The following is a 26,740-nucleotide window of genomic DNA, read 5'->3' on the forward strand; positions in this document are numbered from 1 at the left end:
TGACTGTATGTAACCCTCCTTCCGTTTTTTTGCAGTCTGCAAAAAAAAAGTGGAAGGCACACGGACCGGACCGTATACGGAATGGATGTCACACAGATGCATCCGTGGAAAAACAGGATAGTTTTTTTGCGGATCGCAAAAACGGGACGGTCTTGTGAATGTAGCCTAAGATGATTATACTGCAACCATATATACGTCAGCTGTCCTGTCTAAGCCCAATAATACAGGAAATTAACCCATATGAACATATAGGGAAAATGCCAAATACCAAATCATAATGCTGCCACAGTGATGTCATTTATAATACACATACTGTTGCCATATATTACAATTTAATAATACCATTTATACAATGCAAATAATTCTGACATACAGTACACAAATTATATTGATATATAGTACTGCTGTATACACAGATCACTAAATACAATGTGTAGTAGTGGTAATTACAGTATGTGTGTGCATAAAAGTATGCTATACATGGGAAAGGTTGGAAAAAAAGGGCTTAATTTAGGGCATCAACGCAAGATGCAGAAGGCAGCGTGAAGTCTCTCGGTGAAGATGGCAGAGAAGCTGTGCAAGTGTCGGAAGCGATCATTGAGCTGATAAAAAGATATTTATCCGGATTCATAGTTCACGTAGACCCCAGCTTGACGGGAGCGGTCGCCGTCACTTCTTGCCTTGTGTTATTGTGGAGAGCGGAGAGGCCCTGTTGGTATTCCAGACCCCACGACTTGTCATTATATCCTATGTAGGCGGCACTGGTCAGCGTTTTCCGGTCCATGCTGTGATAAGCCACCCCGATAATCCATTCCTGGGCTTTACTGACATCCACTTTCCAATAATGCTGCGTCGTGAAGCTACAGGAGCTCAGAAGCTGGCAAACGGCAAAGCGCTCCGGCCCCTCTGGATACCCCTGATGGGCGCCGACGTTCGAGGCGGATCGGAGGTCAGGCGAAACGCGTAGATCCTTGCAGGCGGTTTTTACATCCCGGAATACGTCCAAAGTCTTTGGCTCGGGCATTCTTTGGATTAGTTCCGAGAACATATGAATCACGTCGGACAAGCACCTCAACTGATGTGTTTCATCCCAAAAAGTGGTACCGCTGTCACTTTGGATATCCCGGTGGTCTGTCAGGCTCCTGCGGTTACACCGCTATAGGACGGTCCATGCGGAGCAGCTCTTGCGTCTTCTGTATCCTCCTGGACAGCTCCCACTTCCTTTCCTCCAGCTCCTTTATGATCTTGTAGACTTGCCCGAGACCGTGCTCCTTCTTCCTTGAGATTGCGCCTAGAACAGTTTTCCGGGATCTCCGGATATCTTTTTCTATCATGGTAAAAAATGTGTTTAAGACGCTTTCAAGATTCTGAGCGCTTTCGTGAATTTTATTTTTCTGCTCGTTGAGGTTTTGAAGGCTCTTTTTGGTGACATCTTGCTCCTTTTTAAGCCCCAAGAGAGAACTTTGTAGTTTCTTGTGAGAAGCTTCTTGCAGATGTTTTATGATGTTTCGCAGCTTGAGGTTTAGCAGCAAAAGAGGACGCTGGAGAAACACCATATTGCACTCGGGGCATTTAAAGCCTGTAGATCCATTGCGAATATCCAGGGCACGATTAATGCACTCCTGGCAGAAGTTGTGCCCACAGTTCAGCATTACGGGGTCAGTATAGATGTCCAGACAGATGGGGCAGAGCAGCTCCTCACTCAGCGACTCCATTGTGCCAAGAAACAAATCTAAAACCCGGTGATGGCGTCCGAGGAGCAGCCGGGTATCCTATGTAACGCTCACTCCGCAAGAGTTAACTATTATACCCGAAACACAAGTCACCATGACTCATATTTCCAGTTCCGCCAGATAAAAATGAAAGGAAAATATGCAGTGACAACGCAGTACAAAACAGTCCTGTATTGTATATATTCTATAGAAATCACCAGTCCCGAGCAACGCCTGATGAGGAAACGATTACCTGTTTAAGAGTGCATACATTATTATTAGATAGATCAGTTAGGCTGGATGAGGCTGGTGTACTTACTTTGAAAAAAAAACTAAGTCAGCATGGCTGTGAGAAGTACTAAAAAGCACATTTATACGTTTTATTTTTTTGAATATTTTTTCATTGATTAATAATAATAATAATAATAATAATAATAATAATAATAATAACTAATATAAAAAATATGTTTACATTTTTAAAATATTATATTGATATTAATATAAAAATTTAAAACAATAGATTTTTAAATTTTAGAAAAATCTAAAAAAAGTTTTATATATTAATAATATCAATATAACATTTTACAAATATAAATATATATATTTTTTTTATATTAGACATTAATAAAAAATAATTCTAAAAACAATATATTACTAATAATAATATCCTCCCCCCCCCAAAAAAAAAAATATATATTATATATATATATATATAAAAAAAGAATAGAAATGATAAGTTTCTTTAATTAGTACAAAACGTCTTTATTTCACATAATCAGAACAACATCATGCTCTCAGCTTCATCTGTCCTCCATCCCGCGACGCCTGTGGTTAATCCATAACCAATAGATACAGATTGTATACAACAACTTTAAGATTACAGCTAATCCGGTATCTAACACAGTCCCAAACCCACGTGCTGGATTATTGGAGTTTTACTTTATATACAGATGTGTAGCGGATATTGTATATCGCGGACATATGGGGGTCTCCATTTCAGCCATAAATCCGCACAGAGGGTCACACGTTGGGAGAGAACTGGAGGCTACTCTGTAGTTTCTCTATTAGCAGCAGGCCATTCATGGCAAAGCGACAACAGTCTTCATCGTTATCACTCTCAGCCACATCTATTAAAAAAAGTAAATATATTTATTGTTTTATTATTTTTTAATATTTTCATGTTGTATTATATTAATATTATAAAAAATAAAAAAGAGAATTTTGTTTACTTACCGTAAATTCTTTTTCTTATAGTTCCGACATGGGAGACCCAGACCATGGGTGTATAGCTAGCGACCTCCGGAGGACACACAAAGCACTACACTCAAACGTGTAGCTCCTCCCTCCGGGCTATATACACCCCCTGGATGACAATCTACCCAGTTCAGTGCAAAAGCTGAAGGAGGACATCCACCCATAAGTAGAGATAGAGTAAAACTCGGCAAAACCAGAACTCTGTCTACTAACAACAGCCGTGAAGCACACGGAACAAAAACTGCCAACAGGCAACAGGGAGGGTGCTGGGTCTCCCATGTCGGAACTATAAGAAAAAGAATTTACGGTAAGTAAACAAAATTCTCTTTTTCTTTATCGTTCCTTTATGGGAGACCCAGACCATGGGACGTTCCAAAGCAGTCCATGGGTGGGAAATAAACTAAACTGAGAAGTAGGCAAAACCTAACTTCACAAATGGGCGACAGCCGCCTGAAGGATGAGTCTGCCCAAGCTCGCATCTGCCGAAGCATGAGCATGCACTTGGTAGTGCTTAGAAAAAGTGTGCAGACTGGACCAAGTGGCAGCCTGACACACCTGCTGAGCCGTAGCCTGGTGCCTGAAAGCCCAGGAGGCACCGACAGCTCTGGTCGAGTGCGCCTTAATCCCCGACGGGGGAGGCACCTGAGAAGACTGGTAGGCATCGGATATGGCCGACCTAATCCAACGAGCTAGGGTCGGTTTAGAAGCCGAAAGGCCCTTGCGCTGACCCGTGGTTAGCACGAAAAGTGAGGTGCACCGCCGAAACACGGCGGTGCGAGACACATAGATGCGGAGCGCCCGCACCAAATCCAAGGTGTGCAACGCCTTCTCAAAGCGATGCACAGGGGCCGGACAAAGAGAGGGCAATGAAATGTCCTGGTTAAGGTGGAAGGAAGACACCACCTTAGGAAGAAAGTCCGGAGTCGGACGAAGAACCACCTTGTCTTGGTGAAACACCAAAAAGGGGGATTCCGAAGAAAGCGCAGCCAAATCGGAAACTCTCCTGAGAGAAGTTATGGCTACTAGAAAGACGACTTTCTGTGAAAGTCTGGACAAAGGAACCTCCCTGAGAGGCTCAAAAGGGGGTTTCTGTAAGGCCGTGACGACCAAATTAAGGTCCCAGGGATCCAAGGGTCGTCGGTAAGGAGGAATGATGTGAGATGCGCCCTGCATGAAGGTGCGCACCTGAGCCAGTCGAGCGATACGCCGCTGGAACAATACCGACAAAGCCGACACCTGTCCCTTAAGGGAATTGAGGGACAGACCCAACTGTAGACCTGACTGTAGAAAAGACAGGATGGTCGGCAAGGCGAACGGCCAAGGAGCATGGCCGGAAGAGCGACACCAGGACAGGAAAATTTTCCAAGTCCTATGATAAATCCTAGCCGAGGAAGACTTCCGAGCCTGAGTCATGGTGGAGATGACCTCAGAGGGAATGCCTGAAGCCGTCAGGATCCAGGACTCAAGAGCCACGCCGTCAATCTGAGAGCCGCAGAATTCTGGCGGAAGAACGGACCTTGAGAGAGAAGGTCTGGGCGGTCCGGGAGATGCCACGGGATCTCTACGGACAGGCGGAGCAAGTCTGGGTACCAGGCTCGCCTGGGCCAGTCCGGAGCAATGAGTATGACTCGACGGCCCTCCATTCGGATCTTGCGCAGAACCCTGGGCAAGAGCGCTAGAGGGGGAAACACATAGGCCAGACTGAACTGAGACCAATCCTGAACCAGTGCGTCTGCTGCGAAGGCTTGAGGATCGTGGGAGCGAGCCACGTAAACCGGAACCTTGTGGTTGTGCCGGGAAGCCATTAGATCTACTTCCGGAGTGCCCCACTTGCGGCAGATTGATCTGAACACTGACGGATGCAGGGCCCACTCGCCGCCGTCCACGGTTTGACGGCTGAGATAATCGGCCTCCCAGTTTTCCACGCCTGGGATGTGGACTGCGGATATGGTGGACTTTGAGTCCTCCGTCCACTGGAGGATTCGTTGAACCTCCAACATCGCCAGACGGCTGTGAGTTCCGCCCTGGTGATTGATGTAGGCAACCGCTGTCGCGTTGTCCGACTGAACCCGAATGTGCTTGCCCGCCAGTAGGTGGTGAAAGTCTAGAAGAGCTAGAAACACAGCTCTGATCTCCAGCACATTGATCGGGAGGGCTGATTCGGACGGAGTCCAAGTGCCCTGTGCTCGGTGATGGAGAAACACCGCTCCCCAACCGGAGAGACTGGCATCCGTGGTGAGAATCACCCAGGACGGAGTCAGGAAGGACCGCCCCTGTGACAGGGAGAGGGGCTGAAGCCACCACTGAAGGGAGTTCCTGGCCTGTGATGACAGAGCCACTAGCCTGTCCAAAGAAGAGATCCGCTTGTCCCAACAGCGGAGAATGTCCAGCTGCAAGGGACGCAGATGGAACTGGGCAAAGGGAACCGCTTCCATGGACGCCACCATCTGACCCAGCACCTGCATGAGGCGTCTGAGGGAATGACGGCGGTGCCTCAGCAGAGAGCGCACCGCCAGACGAAGGGACTGCTGTTTGACTAAGGGCAACTTGACAAGTGCCGGCAGAGTCTCGAATTGCATCCCTAGGTACAAGAGTACCTGGGTCGGGGTCAGAGTCGACTTGGGGAGGTTGACAAGCCACCCGAACTGAATTAGCGTGGCGACAGTGAGAGAGACACTCCGTTGGCAGTCTACACTGGATGAGGCCTTGACTAGAAGGTCGTCCAGGTAAGGAATCACTGCCAATCCCTGGAGGTGCAGGACAGCAACCACTGCTGCCATGACCTTGGTGAACACTCGGGGGGCCGTGGCTAAGCCAAAGGGAAGAGCCACGAACTGGAAATGTTCCTCTCCGATCGCAAAGCGTAGCCAACGCTGGTGTGAAACCGCAATAGGCACATGCAGATAGGCATCTCTGATGTCGATGGATGCGAGAAAATCTCCCTGGGTCATTGAGGCAATGACCGATCTTAGAGATTCCATGCGAAAGTGCCGCACCTGAACATGCTTGTTGAGAAGCTTGAGATCCAGGATGGGCCGGGAGGAACCGTCCTTTTTGGGAACTAGAAAGAGGTTTGAGTAGAAACCTCTGAACCGTTCCCGGGCGGGGACCGGAACAATTACACCGTTGGTCTGCAGGGATGCCACGGCCTGAGCGAAGGCGGCGGCTTTGGAGCAGGGGGGGGTGGACAGAAAAAATCTGTTTGGCGGGCTGGAAGAAAAAGGTATCCTGTAGCCGTGGGTGATGATATCCCGCACCCACTGATCGGAGACGTGTTGCAACCACACGTCGCCAAAGTGGGAGAGCCTGCCCCCGACCAAGGACGTTGCTGGCGCGGCCAGATAGTCACGAGAAGGCTGCCTTGGTGGCAGCGGCTCCTCCGGTCTTTTGAGGACGCGGCTTTGCGCGCCAGTTGGATTTACGATCCTTGGCGGTAGTGGACGAGACCGTGGGCTTAGAGAATGACCAGTTAGAGGAACGAAAGGAACGAAACCTCGATTGGTTCCTGCCCTGGGTAGGTTTCTTGGGTTTAGCTTGTGGCAAGGAAGTACTCTTCCCGCCAGTAGCCTCCTTAATTATGTCATCCAGCTGTTCCCCAAACAGCCGTGACCCAGTAAAAGGGAGACTCGCAAGGTACTTCTTAGAGGAAGCGTCCGCTTTCCACTCTCGAAGCCACAAGATCCTGCGGATCGCGAGGGAATTAGCGGAGGCCACTGCCGTGCGGTGAGAAGCTTCTAGGACGGCAGACATGGCGTAGGATGCAAAAGCTGAAGCTCGGGCGGTTAAAGCATCCATCTCAGGAATAGAGTCTCTGGAGAGGGAATGAATCTCCGCCAGAGAGGCAGAGATAGCCTTAAGAGCCCACACCGCCGCAAAAGACGGAGAGAAGGAGGCTCCTGCCGCCTCAAATACAGACTTGGCCAGAAGGTAAACCTGGCGGTCAGTGGGATCTTTAAGAGAAGTGCCGTCGGCCACCGCAACTACTGTGCGGGCTGAGATTCTGGACACTGGAGGGTCTACCTTTGGGGACTGGGCCCAGTCCTTAACCACCTCCGGTGGAAACGGGAAACGGTCATCTGAACTACGTTTCGGAAAACGTTTGTCAGGACAGGCCCTTGGCTTGTTAACAGTGGTCTGAAAGCTGGAGTGGTTAAAAAACATACTCCTAGGCTTCTTAGGAGAGGTAAACTGGTGTACCTCTACCAGAGAGGGTTGATCCTCTGACTCCTGTGGGTTAAGGTTCAGTACGGAGTTAATGGACGCAATCAAGTCACTAACGTCCGCATCGCCCTCAGACAAGTCAATGGGGTACATAGAGGCAGTGTCTGAGCCCACAGTAAATGAATCATCCTCGCCCTGCACCTCGGCTTGTGAATCAGAGCCGTGGGACGAGGAAGGAGGAGGGTCCGTGCGTCTCCGTTTGGGGGGACGGGGTCCAAGGACATGCTCTGAGGGCTCTGCAGAGCTCTGAGCAGCAGAGACACCCTGAGAGGGGGGCTGAGAGGGAGGCTGATGCATAGACAGCAGCGTTTGAGACAGCTGCCCCATGGAATCGGCAAACGACTTGGAAAGAGCCTGTGTAAAGGATGCTACCCAAGCCGGGGGTTCAGCCACCGGGACCGAAGCAGCCGGAGGGACCCCTGCGGAGGCTCCAGGCTGAGACACAACCATATTAGCACAGTTATCACAATGTGGGTACGTGCTAGGCTCTGGCAGAATTAGCTTGCAAGCAGTGCATATAGCATACATGTTTGCAGCCTTGCTCCTACTGACAGACATGCTGCTGTGGAGGAAGCTCTGCAGCCAAAACACACTCCTGTAGAAAGCCTGAGTGTATAAAAATCCACAACCATAGGTTGTGGCTTACCAGCCCTGTTCTCTGTGTGCCCTCCGGACTTCACCGCTCCCCTGTAAAGTGACAGCTTCCAAAAAGTATGCAGCAGTAGCATCCAGCGCTTCTCAGTGATAAAAACGCTGAGAAAATGGCGGTGGGAGAAGGAGGGGGGGCGTGTATAAGCCCAGGAGCGGGAAAAACAGAGGCCAGAGAGACACAGGGGGGTAGACAGAGGAGGGGACATCCCCCCAGAGGGGAGTGCCCTCCGCTCTGCTGGCCGGGCGGTGGGCGTCGCTGTATGCAAAACATACAGAAGAAGCCAAAAACGAAACCAGGCCCAAACTGAAGCCGGGGCCTAGATTTTAAAGTGCGGCCGACGAGCAGGCACCGTCGGCGCGGTTCTCATGGGAAATTCCCAGAACCGGCCGAAATTAACAGTAACGCTAAAGCACATACTGCCCCCATAATAAAAGTACCCGGGACCCCTGAAAAAACGTCTCAATACTTAGCTTTGAGACGCAGGGCCATGTCCCTGAATGGGGGTTAACGCTCCTTCCAGCAGGGACCAGACAGGGCTGTGGATGGAGCCGGCCTCCTGCAAGCAGAGAGGACCGTGGAGGCTCCCACTTCAAACAGAGCCTCGACAGAGGATGCGAAGGAGCTCGGCATGTGAAGGCTCCAGCCTTATTAAAATCAACCTTAACAGCACCCCGCAGAGTGGAGCGTGAAGGGACATGCCGGGAGTCCAGACTGGACCCGCTTTTCTTCCAAATCTTTAAAACATTAAAATAAAATTGAAAAAAATATGAGGAAATAAAAGTGTGTGTGATCCTCCTGGAACACAAAGCGTTGAACTGGGTAGATTGTCATCCAGGGGGTGTATATAGCCCGGAGGGAGGAGCTACACGTTTGAGTGTAGTGCTTTGTGTGTCCTCCGGAGGTCGCTAGCTATACACCCATGGTCTGGGTCTCCCATAAAGGAACGATAAAGAAAATGAATATATAAATATACTTATCAGATTTTTTTCATTTTTGTATATTATTTTTAAGAAAAACGAAAACAAAAAATAAAGATCAAAAAACAATTTGTATTATTTTTTTTCTTTTTATAAATAAAAAAAAGAAAATATAGAGATTATATATATATATATATATGAAGGGAATTTTGTTTACTTACCGTAAATTCCTTTTCTTCTAGCTCCTATTGGGAGACCCAGACAATTGGGTGTATAGCTTCTGCCTCCGGAGGCCACACAAAGTATTACACTGAAAAGTGTAACCCCTCCCCTCTGCCTATACACCCTCCCGTGCATCACGGGCTCCTCAGTTTTGGTGCAAAAGCAGGAAGGAGGAAACTTATAAATTGGTCTGGGGTAAATTCAATCCGAAGGATGTTCGGAGAACTGAAACCATAACCAAAAGAACAATTCAACATGAACAACATGTGTACACAAAAGAACAACCAGCCCGAAGGGAACAGGGGCGGGTGCTGGGTCTCCCAATAGGAGCTAGAAGAAAAGGAATTTACGGTAAGTAAACAAAATTCCCTTCTTCTTTGTCGCTCCATTGGGAGACCCAGACAATTGGGACGTCCAAAAGCAGTCCCTGGGTGGGTAAAAGAATACCTAAAAGAGAGCCGAAAACGACCCCTTCCTACAGGTGGGCAACCGCCGCCTGAAGGACTCACCTACCTAGACTGGCATCTGCCGAAGCATAGGTATGCATTTGATAGTGTTTTGTGAAGGTGTGCAGACTAGACCAGGTAGCTGCCTGACACACCTGCTGAGCCGTAGCCCGGTGTCGCAATGCCCAGGACGCACCCACGGCTCTGGTAGAATGGGCTTTCAGGCCCGAAGGAAGAGGAAGCCCCGAAGAACGGTAGGCTTCAAGAATCGGTTCCTTGATCCACCGAGCCAAGGTTGACTTGGAAGCCTGCGAACCCTTACGCTGGCCAGCGACCAGGACAAAGAGCGCATCTGAACGGCGCAGGGGCGCCGTGCGAGACACGTAGAGCCGGAGTGCTCTCACTAGATCTAATGAATGCAAATCCTTTTCACACTGGTGAACTGGATGAGGGCAAAATGACGACGCTAGGAGCCAGGACTCAATGGCCACACAGTCAGGTTGAGGGCCGCAGAATTCAGATGGAAAAACGGCCCTTGTGACAGCAGGTCTGTGCGGTCTGGGAGCGCCCACGGCTGACCCACCGTGAGATGCCACAGATCCGGGTACCACGACCGCCTCGGCCAATCTGGAGCGACGAGAATGGCGTGACGACAGTCGGATCTGATCTTGCGTAACACTCTGGGCAACATCGCCAGAGGAGGAAACACATAAGGGAGTCGAAACTGCGACCAATCCTGAACTAACGCGTCCGCCGCCAGAGCTCTGTGATCTTGAGACCGTGCCATGAAGGCCGGGACCTTGTTGTTGTGCCGTGACGCCATGAGATCGACGTCCGGTGTTCCCCAGCGGCGACAAATCTCTCGAAACACGTCTGGGTGAAGAGACCATTCCCCCGCATCCATGCCCTGACGACTGAGAAAATCTGCTTCCCAGTTTTCTACACCCGGGATGTGAACTGCGGAGATGGTGGAGGCTGTGGCTTCCGCCCACAGCAGAATCCGCCGGACTTCCTGGAAGGCTTGACGGCTGCGCGTGCCGCCCTGGTGGTTGATGTACGCGACCGCCGTGGCGTTGTCCGACTGTATGCGGATCTGCCTGCCCTCCAGCCACCGATGGAACGCCTTTAGGGCTAGATACACTGCCCTTATCTCCAGAACATTGATCTGAAGGGAAGACTCTATCGGAGTCCAGGTTCCCTGAGCCCTGTGGTGGAGAAAAACCGCTCCCCACCCTGACAGGCTCGCGTCCGTCGTGACCACAGCCCAGGATGGGGGCAGGAAGGATTTTCCCTGCGATAGAGAAGTGGGAAGAAGCCACCACTGAAGAGAGGTTTTGGCTGCAAGGGAAAGAGAGACGTTCCTGTCGAGGGACGTCGATCTCCTGTCCCATTTGCGGAGAATGTCCCATTGGAGTGGGCGCAGATGGAACTGCGCGAAGGGCACTGCCTCCATTGCTGCCACCATCTTCCCCAGGAAGTGCATGAGGCGCCTCAAGGGGTGTGACTGACCCCGAAGAAGAGATTGCACCCCTGTCTGCAGCGAAAGCTGTTTGTCCAGCGGTAGCTTGACTACCGCTGAGTGAGTATGAAACTCCATCCCGAGGTAAGTCAGTGATTGGGTCGGTGTCAACTTGGATTTTGGGAAGTTGATGAGCCACCCGAACTGCTGGAGAGTCGCCAGAGCGACGGTCAGGCTGTGTTGACACGCCACCCGGGAGGGTGCCCTGACTAGGAGAACGTCTAAGTAAGGGATCACCGAGTGTCCCTGAGAGTGTAGGACCGCCACAACGGATGCCATGACCTTGGTGAAGACCCGTGGGGCTGTCGCCAGGCCGAAAGGCAGTGCCACGAACTGAAGGTGTTCGTCCCCGATGGCGAAACGCAGGAAGCGTTGATGTTCGGGTGCGATCAGCACATGGAGATAAGCATCCTTGATGTCGATTGATGCTAGGAAGTCTCCTTGTGACATCGAAGCGATGACCGAGCGGAGAGATTCCATCCGAAACCTTCTGGTGCTCACATGCCTGTTGAGCAGTTTGAGGTCCAGAACGGGACGGAATGATCCGTCCTTCTTTGGCACCATGAACAAGTTGGAGTAGAAGCCGTGACCATGTTCCTGAGGGGGAACGGGAATCACCACTCCTTCTGTCTTCAGAACGCCCACAGCCTGAAAAGTGCGCTGGCCCGAGATGGGGGCGGAGATGTTCTGAAGAAACGAGTCGGAGGACGAGAGCTGAACTCTATCCTGTAACCGTGAGACAGAATGTCTCTCACCCATCGGTCTTGGACATGTGGCCACCAGGCGTCGCAAAAGCGGGAGAGCCTGCCACCGACCGAGGATGCGGTTCGGGGAGGCCGAAAGTCATGAGGAGGCCGCCTTGGAGGCAGTGCCTCCGGCGGTTTTTTGGGGGCGTGACTTAGACCGCCACGCATAGGAGTTCCTCTGGCCTTTCTCTGGCCTGTTGGACGAGGAGGATTGGGACTTGGCTGAGGGCCGAAAGGACCGAAACCTCGGTTGTATTTTCCGTTGCTGAGGTCTCTTCGGTTTGGACTGGGGTAAGGACGAGTCCTTTCCCTTGGATTCCTTAATAATTTCATCCAATCGTTCGCCAAACAATCGGTCGCCAGAAAACGGCAAACCGGTTAAGAACTTCTTGGAAGCAGAGTCTGCCTTCCATTCGTGTAGCCACATGGCCCTGCGGACTGCCACCGAATTAGCGGATGCTACCGCTGTACGGCTAGCAGAGTCCAGGACGGCGTTCATGGCGTAGGACGAAAAAACCGACGCCTGAGAAGTCAAAGACGCAACTTGCGGAGCAGAGGTACGTGTGACCGCATTAATCTCAGACAGACAAGCTGAGATAGCTTGGAGTGCCCACACGGCTGCAAAGGCCGGGGAAAAAGACGCGCCTGTGGCTTCATAGATGGATTTCACCAGGAGCTCTATCTGCCTGTCAGTGGCATCCTTGAGCGATGAGCCATCTGCAACTGATACTACAGATCTAGCCGCCAGTCTAGAGACTGGAGGATCCACCTTGGGACATTGAGCCCAACCCTTAACTACGTCAGAGGGGAAGGGGTAACGTGTGTCATTAAGGCGCTTAGTAAAGCGCCTGTCCGGAAATGCTCTGTGCTTCTGGACAGCATCTCTGAAGTTAGAGTGATCGAAAAACGCACTCCGTGTACGTTTGGGAAACCTAAACTGGTGTTTCTCCTGCTGCGAAGCAGACTCCTCTATAGGTGGTGGTGGGGGAGAAAGATCTAGCACCTGGTTGATGGACGATATAAGATCATTTACTAAGGCGTCCCCCTCAGGTGTATCAAGATTGAGGGCAACGTCAGGGTCAGAGCCCTGAGCTGCGACGTCCGCCTCGTCCTCCAGAGAGTCCTCAAGCTGAGACCCCGAGCAGCGTGAGGAAGTCGGGGAAGATTCCCAGCGAGCCCGCTTAGCCGGTCTGGGACTGTGGTCCGTGCAGGAGTCCTCCACGTGAGACCTAGGGGCCACCCCAGGAGCATGCTGCGGCGCAGACCGAGAGGGGCCTGGAGGCGATGATCCAACAGTGCCCGGGGCCTGTGTAAGGACCGGTCTGGACTGCAAGGCTTCTAGTAGCTTGGCAGACCATTTGTCCATAGACTGAGCCATGGATTGTGAAAGCGACTCAGAGTTTCTCAGCAAAAACTGCAAACTCTGTCCCTGCCGCCTGGACAGGGGAAGCAGGAGGGTCTGCCTGATCCGAGGGGCCCACTAGTGACCGAGGCTCCGGCTGAGCAAGTGCAACAGGGGTCGAGCATTGCTCACAGTGAGGGTAGGTGGAACCCGCAGGTAACATAGCCCCACAAGAGGTACAGGTTGCAAAAAAAAACCTTTTGCCTTAGCGCCCTTGCTCCTTGTGGACGACATGCTGTTGTCTCCTAGGAGAGTGATCACTGAGGGTATATAGCCAAAAGTAAACAACCCGGCCGAACAGAGAAAATGTATACAAATATATATATATATATATATATATATATATATATATATATATATATATATATATATATATATATATATATATATATATATATATATATATATATATATATATATATATATATATATATATATATATATATATACACACACACTCTGGCACCCTAGGGGGACCAGCACCGGGTGACCGGTGTGGCTTACCGACCGCCCAAAGCGGAGTGTGTGTCCACCAGATTCCCTGCCTTAGGTCTCCCAGAGCTGCAGAGCTCGTTCCTGAAATCCTCCACCGGCAGAATGTGTAAAAATGGTTACCGGAGCTCTCAGGGGAGGAGGGAGCCGTGGGCGGCGACTAGTAAAGTGCGGGAATCTGGGGCCCCACAGTGATCAGTGAGGGGGGGGGGGGAGGAAACCTAAAGTATGCTCCAGCCCTCACTGCCGACATCAGGTCGACCGTCCCGCCCTTACCCCTGACTCGCAGGCCCGGGGGCGGGAGTTATGGTACTAGGTCGCAATGAAGCCGGGGACTAAATTTAATACCGCGGCCGACAAACAGGCTCGGTCGGCGCGGAAGTCCCGGTCTTCACAAACCAGCAGCTGCTGCAGCGTCTGTGAAACAAGCGCTCCATGCACAGTCCCCATAGGGACACAGAGTACCTTTAGATGCAGGGCCCTGTCCCTGAGGATACATAGACTCCTGTCCGGCAGATTCCCACAGGGGCTGCGGAGGGAGCCCGGTCCCAGTGAATGGATGACCGGTCAGGATCCCACTTCTCCCAGAGCCTCTAAGGGATGGTGAAGGAAAACGGCATGTGGCTCCAGTCTCTGTACCCGCAATGGGTACCTCAACCTTAACAGCACCGCCGACGTAGTGGGGTGAGAAGGGAGCATGCCGGGGGCCCTGTGGGGGCCCTCTTTTCTTCCAACCGATAAAATCAGCAGCTGCTGCTGACTAAAATGGGAATGCATGAGTGGATGTGTGCCTCCTTCCACACAAAGCATAAAACTGAGGAGCCCGTGATGCACGGGAGGGTGTATAGGCAGAGGGGAGGGGTTACACTTTTCAGTGTAATACTTTGTGTGGCCTCCGGAGGCAGAAGCTATACACCCAATTGTCTGGGTCTCCCAATGGAGCGACAAAGAAATATACATATACACACATACATACATACATACATACACACACAACATAATATATATATATATATATATATATATATATATATATATATATATATATATATATATATATATATATATATATATACACACACACACATTATATATTTTATTTTTTTTAAATATTATATTGATAAAAATGAAAGTCTAAGAAAAAATATATACGGTATATTTTTAAAATTATAGTTAGAATAAAAAAATGAAAATAATATAAAATATCTAATTTATTTTGTTTTATTTTCTATAATATTTCATTTTTTTATTTTATAATAAAGATGAAAAAGTCTAATATAAATATATGTTTATATTTTTAAAATTGTATTATATTGCTATTAATAAAATAAAAAATGAAAACATTAAAAATATATATTTTAGATTTCTCATATTATATTTAACCCCTTCAGCCCCCAGCCTGTTTTCACCTTAAAGACCCGGCCATTTTTTGCAATTCTGACCAGTGTCACTTTGACAGGTTATAACTCTGGAACACTTCAACGGATCCTGGCGATTCTGAGATTGTTTTTTCGTGACATATTGTACTTCATGTCAGTGGTAAATTTAGGCAGATATGTTTTGCGTTTATTTGTGAAAATTTCGGAAATTTAGCGAAAATTTAGAAAATTTTGCAATTTTCAAAATTTGAAATTTTATGCCCATAAATCTGAGAGATATGTCACACAAAAAAGTTACTAAATAACATTTCCCACATGTCTACTTTATACCAGCGCAATTTTTGAAAAAAAAAAAATTTCCGTTAGGAAGTTAGAAGGGTTCAAAGTTCATCACCAATTTCTCATTTTTCCAACAAAATTTACAAAAAAAAATTGTTTAGGTACCACATCACATTTGGAGTGATTTGAGAAACCTAGGCGACAGAAAATACCCAAAAGTGACCCAATTCTAAAATCTGCACCCCTCACACTGCTCAAAACCACATCCAAGAAGTTTATTAACCCTTTAGGAGCTTCACAGCAACCAAAGCAATGTAGACGAAAAAATGAAAATTTTACTTTTTTAACACAAAAATGTTACTTTAGCCATAAAAATTTGTATTTTCACAAGGGTATCAGGAAAAATGCATCATAAAATGTATCGTGCATTTTCTCCTGAGTACGCAGATACCCCATATGTGGTGGTAATCAAATGTTTGGGCACACGGCAGTGCTCGGAAGGCAAGGAGCGCCATTTGAATTTTTGAGTGCAAAATTAGCTGCACTCATTAGCGGACGCCATGTCGGGTTTGAAGACTCCCCGAGGTGCCTAAACAATGGAGCTCCCCCACAAATGACCCCATTTTGGAAACTAGAGCCCTCAAATATTTTTTCTAGATGTTTGATGTGCACTTTGAACCCCTGGGGGCTTCACAGAAGTTTATAACGTTGAGCCGTGAAAAGAAAAAAAAATTTTTTTTACCACAAAACTGTTGCTTCAACCAGGTAGCTTTTTTTATCACAAGGGAATCAGGAAAAAATGCACCATAAAATTTATGGTGCATTTTCTCCTGAGTACGCAGATACCCCATATGTGGTGGAAATCAAATGTTTGGGCGCACGGCAGGACTCGGAAGGCAAGGAGCGCCATTTCACAGCAAAATTGGTTGGAATTATTAGCGGACGCCATGTTTCATTTGGAGACCCCCCTGAAGTGCCTAAACAATGGAGCTCCCCCACAATTGACCCCATTTTGGAAACTAGACCCCTCATGGAATTTATCTAGCTGTTTAGTGAGCACTTTGAACCCCTGGAGGCTTCACAAACGTTTGTAATGTTCAGCCGTGAAAATATTTTATTCTTTTTTTTACCACAAAATTGTTTTTTCAAACAGGTAGCTTTTTTTTCCACAAGGGTATCAGAAAAAAAATGCACCATAAAATGTATTGTGCAATTTCTCCTGAGTACGACGATACCTCATATGTGGTGGAAATCAATTGTTTGGGCGTACGGCGGGGCTCAGAAGAGAAGGAGCGCCATTTCACAGTAAAATTGATTGGAATTATTAGCAGACGCCATGTATCATTTGGAGACCCCCTGAGGTGCCTAAACAATGGAGCTCCCCCACATGTGATCCCATTTTGGAAACTAGACCCCCCCCCATACAAAAAAAATTAGTTTGGCGAAATAAAAAATACAGACATCAGTAAAAAAAAAAAAAAAAAAAAGAGCGCCTGCCACTAAGACCAGTGCCAAACGTGAGAGCAATGCACGAGTCTCGCATCGCATCATCCACTGCAGTCTGGAAGCGAGCAACTGCGCTGGATAATGCGATGCGAGAGGGCGGGGCGGCAGATGAGAAAGGGCGCAGCGGATGGAAGATGGGAAAGGGCGCAGCGGATGGAGGAGCGGCAGAGGATGGGAAAGGGCGCAGCGGATGGATGATGGGAAATGGCGCAGCGGATGGATGGGAAATGGCGCAGCGGATGGAGGAGCGGCAGAGGATGGGAAAGGGCGCAGCGGATGGATGATGGGAAATGGCGCAGCGGATGGATGGGAAATGGCGCAGCGGATGGAGGAGCGGCAGAGGATGGGGGGGGGGTGAGATGGGGATACCTACCTTACAGGATGGATCTAGGCAGCAGGATCACAGCAGACAGAAGAGGCAGCAGATGAAGGAGGCAACAGATCGAGGAGGGTGAGAGGGGGCAGTAGATGGAAAATGGGAGAGAGCAGGCAGCAGATCGGGGAGGGGGGCAGAGTCTGATGCGAGAGAGAGATGGCACATGTAGGGGAAGGGAGGGGGGCTTGCAGCACATGTAGGGGGAGGGAGGGGGGCTTGCAGCACATGTAGGGGGAGGGAGGGGGGCTTGCAGCACATGTAGGGGGAGGGAGGGGGGCTTGCAGCACATGTAGGGGGAGGGTGGCTGGCTTGCAGCACATGTAGGGGGAGGGTGGCTTGCAGCACATGTGGGGGGAGGGTGGCTGGCTTGCAGCACATGTAGGGGGAGGGTGGCTTGCAGCACATGTGCTGCAAGCCAGCCACCCTCCCCCCACATGTGCTGCAAGCCAGCCACCCTCCCCCCACATGTGCTGCAAGCCAGCCACCCTCCCCCCACATGTGCTGCAAGCCAGCCACCCTCCCCCCACGTGGGGGGAGGGTGGCTTGCAGCACATGGAGGGATAGGTGGTGTGGCGATGGAGAAGGGGCAGCCGATGAAGGAGGCGGCGGCGGCTGAAAAAGGTGGGTGCGACGGCGGCGGGGACAGTGGCGAGCATGGCGGCGGGGACGGCGGTGGATCGGGAGCGGCGGCGGGGACAGCGGTGGAGCGGGAGCATGGCGGCGGGGACGGCGGTGGATCGGGAGCGGCGGCGGGGACAGCGGTGGAGCGGGAGCATGGCGGCGGAGACAGCGGTGCAGCGGGAGCATGGCGGTGGGGACGGCGGTGGATCGGGAGCGGCGGCGGGGACAGCGGTGGAGCGGGAGCATGGCGGCGGAGACAGCGGTGCAGCGGGAGCATGGCGGCGGAGACAGCGGTGGATCGGGAGCGGCGGCGGGGACAGCGGTGAAGCGGGAGCATGGCGGCGGAGACAGCGGTGCAGCGGGAGCATGGCGGCGGGGACGGCGGTGGATCGGGAGCGGCGGCGGGGACAGCGGTGCAGCGGGAGCATGGCGGCGGAGACAGCGGTGCAGCGGGAGCATGGCGGCGGGGACGGCGGTGGATCGGGAGCGGCGGCGGGGACAGCGGAGGAGCGGGAGCATGGCGGCGGAGACAGCGGTGCAGCGGGAGCATGGCGGCGGGGACGGCGGTGGATCGGGAGCGGGGACAGCGGTGCAGCGGGAGCATGGCGGCGGAGACAGCGGTGCAGCGGGAGCATGGCGGCGGGGACGGCGGTGGATCGGGAGCGGCGGCGGGGACAGCGGTGGAGCGGGAGCATGGCGGCGGAGACAGCGGTGCAGCGGGAGCATGGCGGCGGAGACAGCGGTGCAGCGGGAGCATGGCGGCGGGGACGGCGGTGGATCGGGAGCGGCGGCGGGGACAGCGGTGGAGCGGGAGCATGGCGGCGGAGACAGCGGTGCAGCGGGAGCATGGCGGCGGGGACGGCGGTGGATCGGGAGCGGCGGCGGGGACAGCGGTGCAGCGGGAGCATGGCGGCGGGGACAGCGGTGCATCGGGAGCATGGCGGCGGGGACAGCGGTGAAGCGGCAGCAGCGGCGGGGCGATCGGAGACAGCGGCGGTGAAGCGGGAGCAGCGGCGGGGACAGCGGTGAAGCGGGAGCAGCGGCGGGGCGATCGGGGACAGGGGCGATCGGGGACAGGGGCAACAACTTACCGCTCTCCTCGGCTTCTAGGGACGATCACAGGCCGCAGATCCACATTGATTGGAGAGAGCGGTCACAAGACCGGTCTCTCCAATCAGAGCTGGGGGCGGGTGAAGCATCGATCACCCAGCTCCAGCCAATGGCCAGTGCTACAGCAGCACTGATCAGGGCTGGATTTCAATGTTCCAGCCATTTTCAATGGCTGGAACATTACAGTGGCTGTAATTGGCTGAGCGGCGTTCGTCAGCCAATCACAGCCTCTGTAGGTTCGGGGAGGAGGCACCACCCCTCCTGAGGTCAGGCAGAGGTCCCCTCCTTCCCGAATCTACCGTTTAAGTAAATAAATTTCACTCCCCGGGGCTCCGGGACCGCGATTTCGCCATGACGTACTGAGTACGTCATGGGTCGTTTAGCACCATGTCACCATGACGTACTCAGTACGTCCAAGGTCGTTAAGGGGTTAATAAAAAAAATTATATTATATAAAAAAAACTTTAATATTTATATGTAAAATAATAATAATAATAATAATAAATAATAATGACAAAATAAATACATTATGCTAATATAATAAAATTTCCAAAAAACTGGCTTCCCTTTGTACAGACGTAAAAGTAATAAAGGTCTCTCTGCCTGCGGCTGCCACTAGGGGGAGCTCACAGTTTGCAGGGGAATCGACCAGATTTACATAGCCCTGATAGAAAAATAAGCATTTAAACACATGATTTAAGATGGGCAATGCGATTTGTGCTACCAGTTCAGGCAGCCTGCACTTCTGTGCCCGACAATCTTGGGCATACTAAGACATTGTGGGGGTCTAATAAGTGAAAGAAGCAGCCAGGAGCGGAAGTAAAGACCGCGTGTCATGGAGGATCGGACTGATCGCCCCACCAGGGCAAACTGCTCCTGTACACAGGATGCATTGGGACTTGCCTAACATTTTATGACGGTCTCATCCGTCTCACCTGCCAACCAGCATTTCACTTCCAGCACCTCATCAGGCATGTCAGATATGAGTTGCTCCCAGGGAACAGTCAGCAGGATGGTGGAGACGCAGAAGAGGAGACCCTGTCTCACTAACCTGTAAAACAAGACATGATATAAAGCCGATCACCTTACAGGCGGATCCATTACGTATGGGCAGGTAATGGCCTCATCACACACTTACTGGTCAGTATGAAGGCGAAGGACCAAGATAAACTCCAACAACGACTTCCCTACCTGAGAAGCAATCTGGGAAAACAGAAGAGCAGAATTATACCTCCTATATACCCCTATAGCTGTATGTGTATATACAAGCAGTACGTCACTCCTCTCAGTCCACCCGTATCCCCCCGCAGACATATACACTACCGTAGCATTTAAAGCCAGATGCATTAGGATGGCCAACGTGTGGAGCAGTCGTCCAAGGATCAGGCGATCTTCCCCCAGGAGGTCAAATGTTACGATGGGCCTTGAAAGAATGATTAAAAAAAAAAAAAAAAAAATTAAAGAACTTAGAACACTTGTCACAAATACCAAAATAAGCACCATGAACCGCTGCAGCCAATCAGTTGCCTCATTGGTCACAAGCCAGATACACATAAGATCAGTGGGGGGGGGGGGGTCCGATCGCTCAAAAGAAGACTCAAATGTGCAGCTCAGGACACAGGAGGGTAACTCTAAACATTAATAAATGGTGCAAGGATAAAAGAGCCATCAATCAAATTGCGGAATTTAAATTAAGAGACCTTAAAATTACAGAAGCAATCTGATTGGCTGCACTGGTAAGTGATCAACTTTTTCCTTGCACCAGCTTTCACATACAGCCGACTACACCCCCGTCACTGGACACAATGAAAGGATTAAAAATTCCTTAGATTTACGTGGAAAAATGAAGACAAGTAGAACTTGTGGAGGACTTACCTGTCATAATTCTGTATTAGTGGAAAGAAGAAGTGTCCTACAACTGCATGAAACCTGTTTGGTGCCGACACTGGGGTGGTACTTGATTGACCCTACAATAAGGATATAGAAAGACCAGAAAATTACACTGCCTAACACTTATTTAGAAGCCTTTGTCCGCAGTCACCACTAGGGGGAGCTCCATGTATACAGAGATGCAGGATAAGATTCTGTCTGGAGCCTCCACTAAGGGGAGCTCCCTGTATACATGATAACATTCTGTCAGGAGCCACCCCTAGGGGGTGCTGCATGTATACAAGATAAGATTCTGTCTGCAGCCACCACTAGGGGTAGCTCCCTGTATAGAGATACAGGATAAAGATTCTGTCTGTATAACGGGATCTCCCCATAATGGTGGCTGCAGACAGAATCTAATCCTGCATTTCTGTATACACGGAGCTCCCCTAGTGGTGGCTGCAGATCGGATGTTATCATGTAGCTCTGCATACAGGGAGCTACCCCTAGTGGTGATTGTTGACGGAAGGTTATCAAATCTCCATGTGTAAATGGAACTCCCCCTAGTGGTGACTGCAGACAGAATCTTATCCAGCATCTCTGTATACAGGGAGCTCCCCCTAGTGGTTCTGCAGATATGGTGTTATCATGTATCTTTGTATGCAGGGAGCTCCTCCTATTGGTGGCTGCAGAGACTCCTGATAACATGCTGTCTGCAGCCACCACTAGGAGGAGCTCCCTGCATACAGAGATACAGGATACGATTCTGTCTGCAGCCACCACTAGGGGGAGCACCATGTCTACATAAGATTCTGTCTGCAGCCACCAATAGGGGGGGGGGGGGAAATCACTGCCTACAGAGATACATAAGATCCTGCCTGCAGCCACCACTAGGGGGAGCTCCCTGTATACAGAGATACAGGATAAGATTCTGTCTGCAGCCACCACTAGGAGGGGGAAATCACTGCCTACAGAGATGCATAAGATCCTGCCTGCAGCCACCACTAGGGGGAGCTCCCTGTATACAGAGATACAAGATAAGATTCTGCCTGCAGCCACCACTAGGAGGGGGAAATCACTGCCTACAGAGATGCATAAGATCCTGCCTGCAGCCACCACTAGGGGGAGCTCCCTGTATACCGAGATACAGAATAAGATTCTGTCTGCAGCCACCACTAGGGGGAGCTCCCTGTATACCGAGATACAGGATAAGATTCTGTCTGCAGCCACCACTAGGGGGAGCTTCCTACATACAGATGGCCACAGCATCCATTGTGTTCTGCACTAGCTGTATGCATCCATTTAGACAGCTTTTACTACAGGGATGCACATTGTCTGTACATCTACGTTGATGATCAAATGATATAACTATATTATAGATCAGGAAAAATGCTTTTTATATTATATTATTATTGGGATACCCCTATTCATTTTATGCAGCATGTACTAAGCAGCGGAGTCCAGTGCAGCCCTTATCCCGGGTCCAGAGCCCTGACAGATCTCCATTCTATACAATTTCATGTTGTTTCCACCTTGGCAAAGCGTCTGGTCTTATTTGCAATCCTCTCTTCTACAATTTCCCTCCAGTTGACGGGTGCATCGTCTTTCACGTTCCCATTAGTGCTACTTGAAGGCCGGGAACCGTGCGTCGCTGTCTCGGGGGCCTCCGCCAGCTCCTTAGCTGCAGCCACTAAAACCTGATATGGGGGAAAAAGAAGGGAATTTTGTTTACTTACCGTAAATTCCTTTTCTTCTAGCTCCAATTGGGAGACCCAGACAGTGGGTGTATAGCTACTGCCTCTGGAGGCCGCACAAAGAACTACACTTAAAAGTGTAAGGCCCCTCCCCTTCTGGCTATACACCCTCCCGTAGGAGTACGGATTCCTCAGTTTTAGTACCAAAGCAAGAAGGAGGAAAGCCAATAACAGTTTCAAAAACAAATTCAATCCGATAACAAGATCGGAGAACTTAAGAAACAACATGAACAACATGTGCACCCGAAAAACGAAACCCTAAGAACAAATAGGGCGGGTGCTAGGTCTCCCAATTGGAGCTAGAAGAAAAGGAATTTACGGTAAGTAAACAAAATTCCCTTCTTCTTTTTCGCTCCTAATTGGGAGACCCAGACAGTGGGACGTCCAAAAGCAGTCCCTGGGTGGGTAAAAAGATACCACATGAACGGGCTGTCAGACAGCCCTTTCCTACAGGTGGGCCACCGCCGCCTGAAGGACCTGTCTACCTAGGCTGGCATCTGCCGAAGCGTAGGTATGCACTTGATAGTGTTTGGTAAACGTGTGCAGACTCGACCAGGTAGCCGCCTGGCACACTTGCTGAGCCGTAGCCTGATGCCGCAATGCCCAGGACGCACCCACGGCTCTGGTAGAATGGGCCTTCAGTCCAGATGGAATCGGAAGCCCAGCAGAACGGTATGTGTGAAGAATTGGTTCCTTGATCCACCGCGCCAGGGTGGATTTGGAAGCTTGCGATCCCTTATGCTGACCAGCGACTAGGACAAAGAGCGCATCAGAACGGCGTAGAGACGCCGTGCGAGAAATGTAAATCCTGAGTGCTCTCACCAGGTCCAACAGATGTAAACCCTTTTCAAATTGGTGAACTGGATGCGGACACAAAGATGGCAAAGTGATATCCTGATTAAGATGAAAGGAAGAAACCACCTTGGGAGAAAACTCTGGAATTGGACGCAGTACTACCTTGTCTTGGTGAAACACCAGGAAGGGAGATTTGCAAGATAACGCCGCTAGCTCGGACACTCTTCGAAGAGACGTGACCGCCACAAGAAAAACTACTTTTTGTGAAAGCCGAGAAAGGGAAACCTCTTTCAAAGGCTCGAAAGGCGGCTTCTGGAGAGCAATGAGAACCTTGTTCAGATTCCAGGGTTCCAATGGCCGTCTGTAAGGAGGAACGATATGAGAAACTCCTTGGAGAAACGTGCGTACTTTAGAAAGCCGTGCCAAGCGCTTCTGAAAGAATACGGATAGCGCGGAGACTTGACCCTTAAGAGAGCTAAGCGACAAACCTTTTTCCAACCCAGACTGCAGGAAGGAAAGAAAAATTGGCAATGCAAATGGCCAGGGAGAAAACCCTTGAGCCAAGCACCAAGCTAAGAATATCTTCCACGTCCTGTGATAGATCTTAGCTGAGGATGGTTTTCTAGCCTGTCTCATTGTGGCAACAACTTCATGAGATAAACCTGAGGCCGCTAGGATCCAGGACTCAATGGCCACACAGTCAGGTTCAGGGCCGCAGAATTCAGATGGAAAAACGGCCCTTGAGACAGCAAATCTGGACGGTCTGGTAGTGCCCACGGTTGGCCTACCGTGAGATGCCACAGATCCGGGTACCACGACCTTCTTGGCCAGTCTGGAGCGACGAGGATGGCTCGATGGCAGTCGGACCTGATTTTCCGGAGAACTCTGGGTAACAATGCTAGAGGTGGGAACACATAGGGGAGTCGGAATTGCGACCAATCCTGAACCAAGGCGTCTGCCGCCAGCGCTCGGTGATCGTGAGACCGTGCCATGAAAACTGGGACCTTGTTGTTGTGCCGTGACGCCATCAGATCGACGTCCGGCGTCCCCCAGCGGCAACAGATCTGCTGAAACACGTCCGGGTGAAGGGACCATTCTCCTGCGTCCATGCCCTGGCGACTGAGAAAGTCTGCTTCCCAGTTTTCCACGCCTGGGATGTGAACTGCGGATATGGTGGACGCTCTGCTTTCCACCCACGTCAAAATCCGCTGGACTTCCTGAAAGGCTTGGCGACTGCGTGTTCCCCCTTGGTGGTTGATGTACGCCACCGCCGTGGAATTGTCCGACTGAATCCGAATCTGCTTGCCTTCCAGCCATTGTTGGAAGGCTCGCAGAGCAAGATAGATTGCTCTGATTTCCAGAACATTGATCTGCAGAGTGGACTCTTCCTGAGTCCACGTCCCCTGAGCCCTGTGGTGGAGAAACACCGCTCCCCACCCTGATAGGCTCGCATCCGTCGTGACCACTGCCCAGGACGGGGGAAGGAACGACTTTCCCTGTGACAACGAGGTGGGGAGAAGCCACCAACGCAGAGAGTCCTTGGCAGTCTGAGAGAGGGAGACAGTCCTGTCGAGGGACGTCGATTTCCCATCCCATTGGCGTAGAATGTCCCATTGTAGAGGGCGCAGATGAAACTGCGCGAACGGGACCGCTTCCATTGCTGCTACCATCTTCCCTAGGAAATGCATGAGGCGCCTCAGTGAGTGCGACTGGCTCTGAAGGAGAGATTGTACTCCTGTCCGTAGCGAACACTGCTTGTCCAGTGGAAGCTTCACTATCGCTGAGAGAGTATGAAACTCCATGCCAAGATAAGTCAGAGATTGGGTCGGGGTGAGATGAGACTTTGGAAAGTTGATAATCCACCCGAAACTCTGGAGAGTGTCTAGTGCCACCTTCAGACTGTGTTGGCATGCCTCTTGAGAGGGTGCCTTTATAAGCAGGTCGTCTAGATACGGGATGACCGAGTGACCCTGCGAGTGCAGAACAGCTACTACTGCTGCCATGACTTTGGTGAAGACCCGGGGGGCTGTTGCCAGACCGAAAGGTAACGCTACGAACTGCAGGTGTTCGTCGTGTATGACGAAGCGTAGGAAACGCTGATGCTCTGGCGCAATCGGCACGTGGAGATACGCATCTTTGATATCTATTGATGCTAGAAAATCTCCTTGAGACATTGAGGCTATGACGGAGCGTAGGGATTCCATCCGGAACCTCCTGACTTTTACGTGTCTGTTGAGCAACTTTAGATCCAGGACGGGTCGATACGATCCGTCCTTTTTTGGGACCACAAACAGATTGGAGTAAAAACCGTGACCTTGTTCCTGCAGAGGGACGGAGGTCACCACTCCTTCCGCCTTTAGAACGGCCACCGCCTGCAACAGAGCATCGGCTCGGTCTGGTGGTGGAGAAGTTCTGAAGAAACGAGTTGGCGGACGAGAACTGAACTCTATCCTGTACCCGTGAGACAGAATATCCCTCACCCAACGGTCTTTGACGCGTGACAGCCAAATGTCGCCAAAGTGGGAAAGCCTGCCACCGACCGAGGGTGTGGGAATCGGAGACTGCAAGTCAGGAGGACGCCGTTTTGGCAACGGTTCCTCCGGCTGTCCTTTTTGGGCGTGACTGAGACCTCCAAGAATCTGAGCGTCTCTGGCCTTTTTGAGTCTTTTTTGACGAGGCGAATTGGGACCTGCCCGGTCCTCGAAAGGACCGATAACCAGACTGACCCTTCCTCTGTTGGGGTTTGTTTTGTCTGTGTTGCGGTAAGGATGAGTCCTTACCCTTGGAGTGTTTGATGATTTCATCCAAACGCTCTCCAAACAATCGGTCACGAGAAAAAGGCAAATTGGTTAAGCACTTCTTGGAATGAGAATCTGCTTTCCAATGTCTCAACCACAGGGCCCTACGCAAAACAACGGAGTTGGCTGACGCCACTGCCGTGCGGCTTGTAGCGTCAAGAACAGCATTAATTGCGTACGACGCGAATGCCGCCATTTGCGAGGTCAATGGTGCTACCTGCGGAGCAAATGCACGTGTGACTGAGTCGACTTGCACAAGCCCGGCTGAGATAGCTTGGAGTGCCCATACGGCAGCAAAAGATGGCGCTAACGACGCTCCAATCGCTTCATAGATGGATTTCAGCCAGAGCTCCATCTGCCTGTCATTGGCATCTTTAAGTGCCGCTCCATCTTCAACTGCAACCAAAGATCTAGCTGCAAGCCTGGAAATTGGAGGATCCACTTTTGGACACTGGGTCCAACCCTTGACCACCTCAGGGGGAAAAGGATAGCGTGTATCTTTAAGCCGTTTAGAAAAACGCCTTTCCGGATAAGCGTGGGGTTTCTGGATTGCGTCTCTAAAGTCAGCGTGGTCCAGAAAAGTGCTTAATGTACGCTTAGGATATCTGAAATGGATTCTCTCGTGCTGCGAAGCTGACTCCTCTACAAGAGGAGCTGGTGGGGAAATATT

At 50.7% G+C, this 26,740-nt stretch overlaps 1 protein-coding gene and 1 pseudogene across 1 annotated transcript in view; both read right to left on the minus strand.

Moving 5' to 3' along the window:
* Positions 1 to 315: 315 nt before the first annotated feature.
* LOC142246357 (nuclear factor 7, brain-like) lies at positions 316 to 1,777 on the minus strand (annotated as a pseudogene).
* A 672-nt stretch (positions 1,778 to 2,449) lies between these two features.
* TELO2 (telomere maintenance 2) overlaps positions 2,450 to 26,740 on the minus strand; it is a 115,863-nt gene continuing 91,572 nt past the window's right edge. Inside the window, exons 16-21 of the mRNA XM_075318233.1 lie at positions 22,256 to 22,420; positions 20,730 to 20,821; positions 20,178 to 20,277; positions 19,993 to 20,057; positions 19,790 to 19,905; positions 2,450 to 2,839 (exon numbers count right to left, since the gene is read on the minus strand). Coding sequence (XP_075174348.1) covers positions 2,733 to 2,839; positions 19,790 to 19,905; positions 19,993 to 20,057; positions 20,178 to 20,277; positions 20,730 to 20,821; positions 22,256 to 22,420 — 645 coding nt within the window. The 3' untranslated portion in view covers positions 2,450 to 2,732. The remainder of the gene's footprint in view (positions 2,840 to 19,789; positions 19,906 to 19,992; positions 20,058 to 20,177; positions 20,278 to 20,729; positions 20,822 to 22,255; positions 22,421 to 26,740) is intronic.

This window comes from Anomaloglossus baeobatrachus, chromosome 7, assembly GCF_048569485.1.
Source record: "Anomaloglossus baeobatrachus isolate aAnoBae1 chromosome 7, aAnoBae1.hap1, whole genome shotgun sequence".
NCBI lineage: Eukaryota > Metazoa > Chordata > Amphibia > Anura > Aromobatidae > Anomaloglossus > Anomaloglossus baeobatrachus.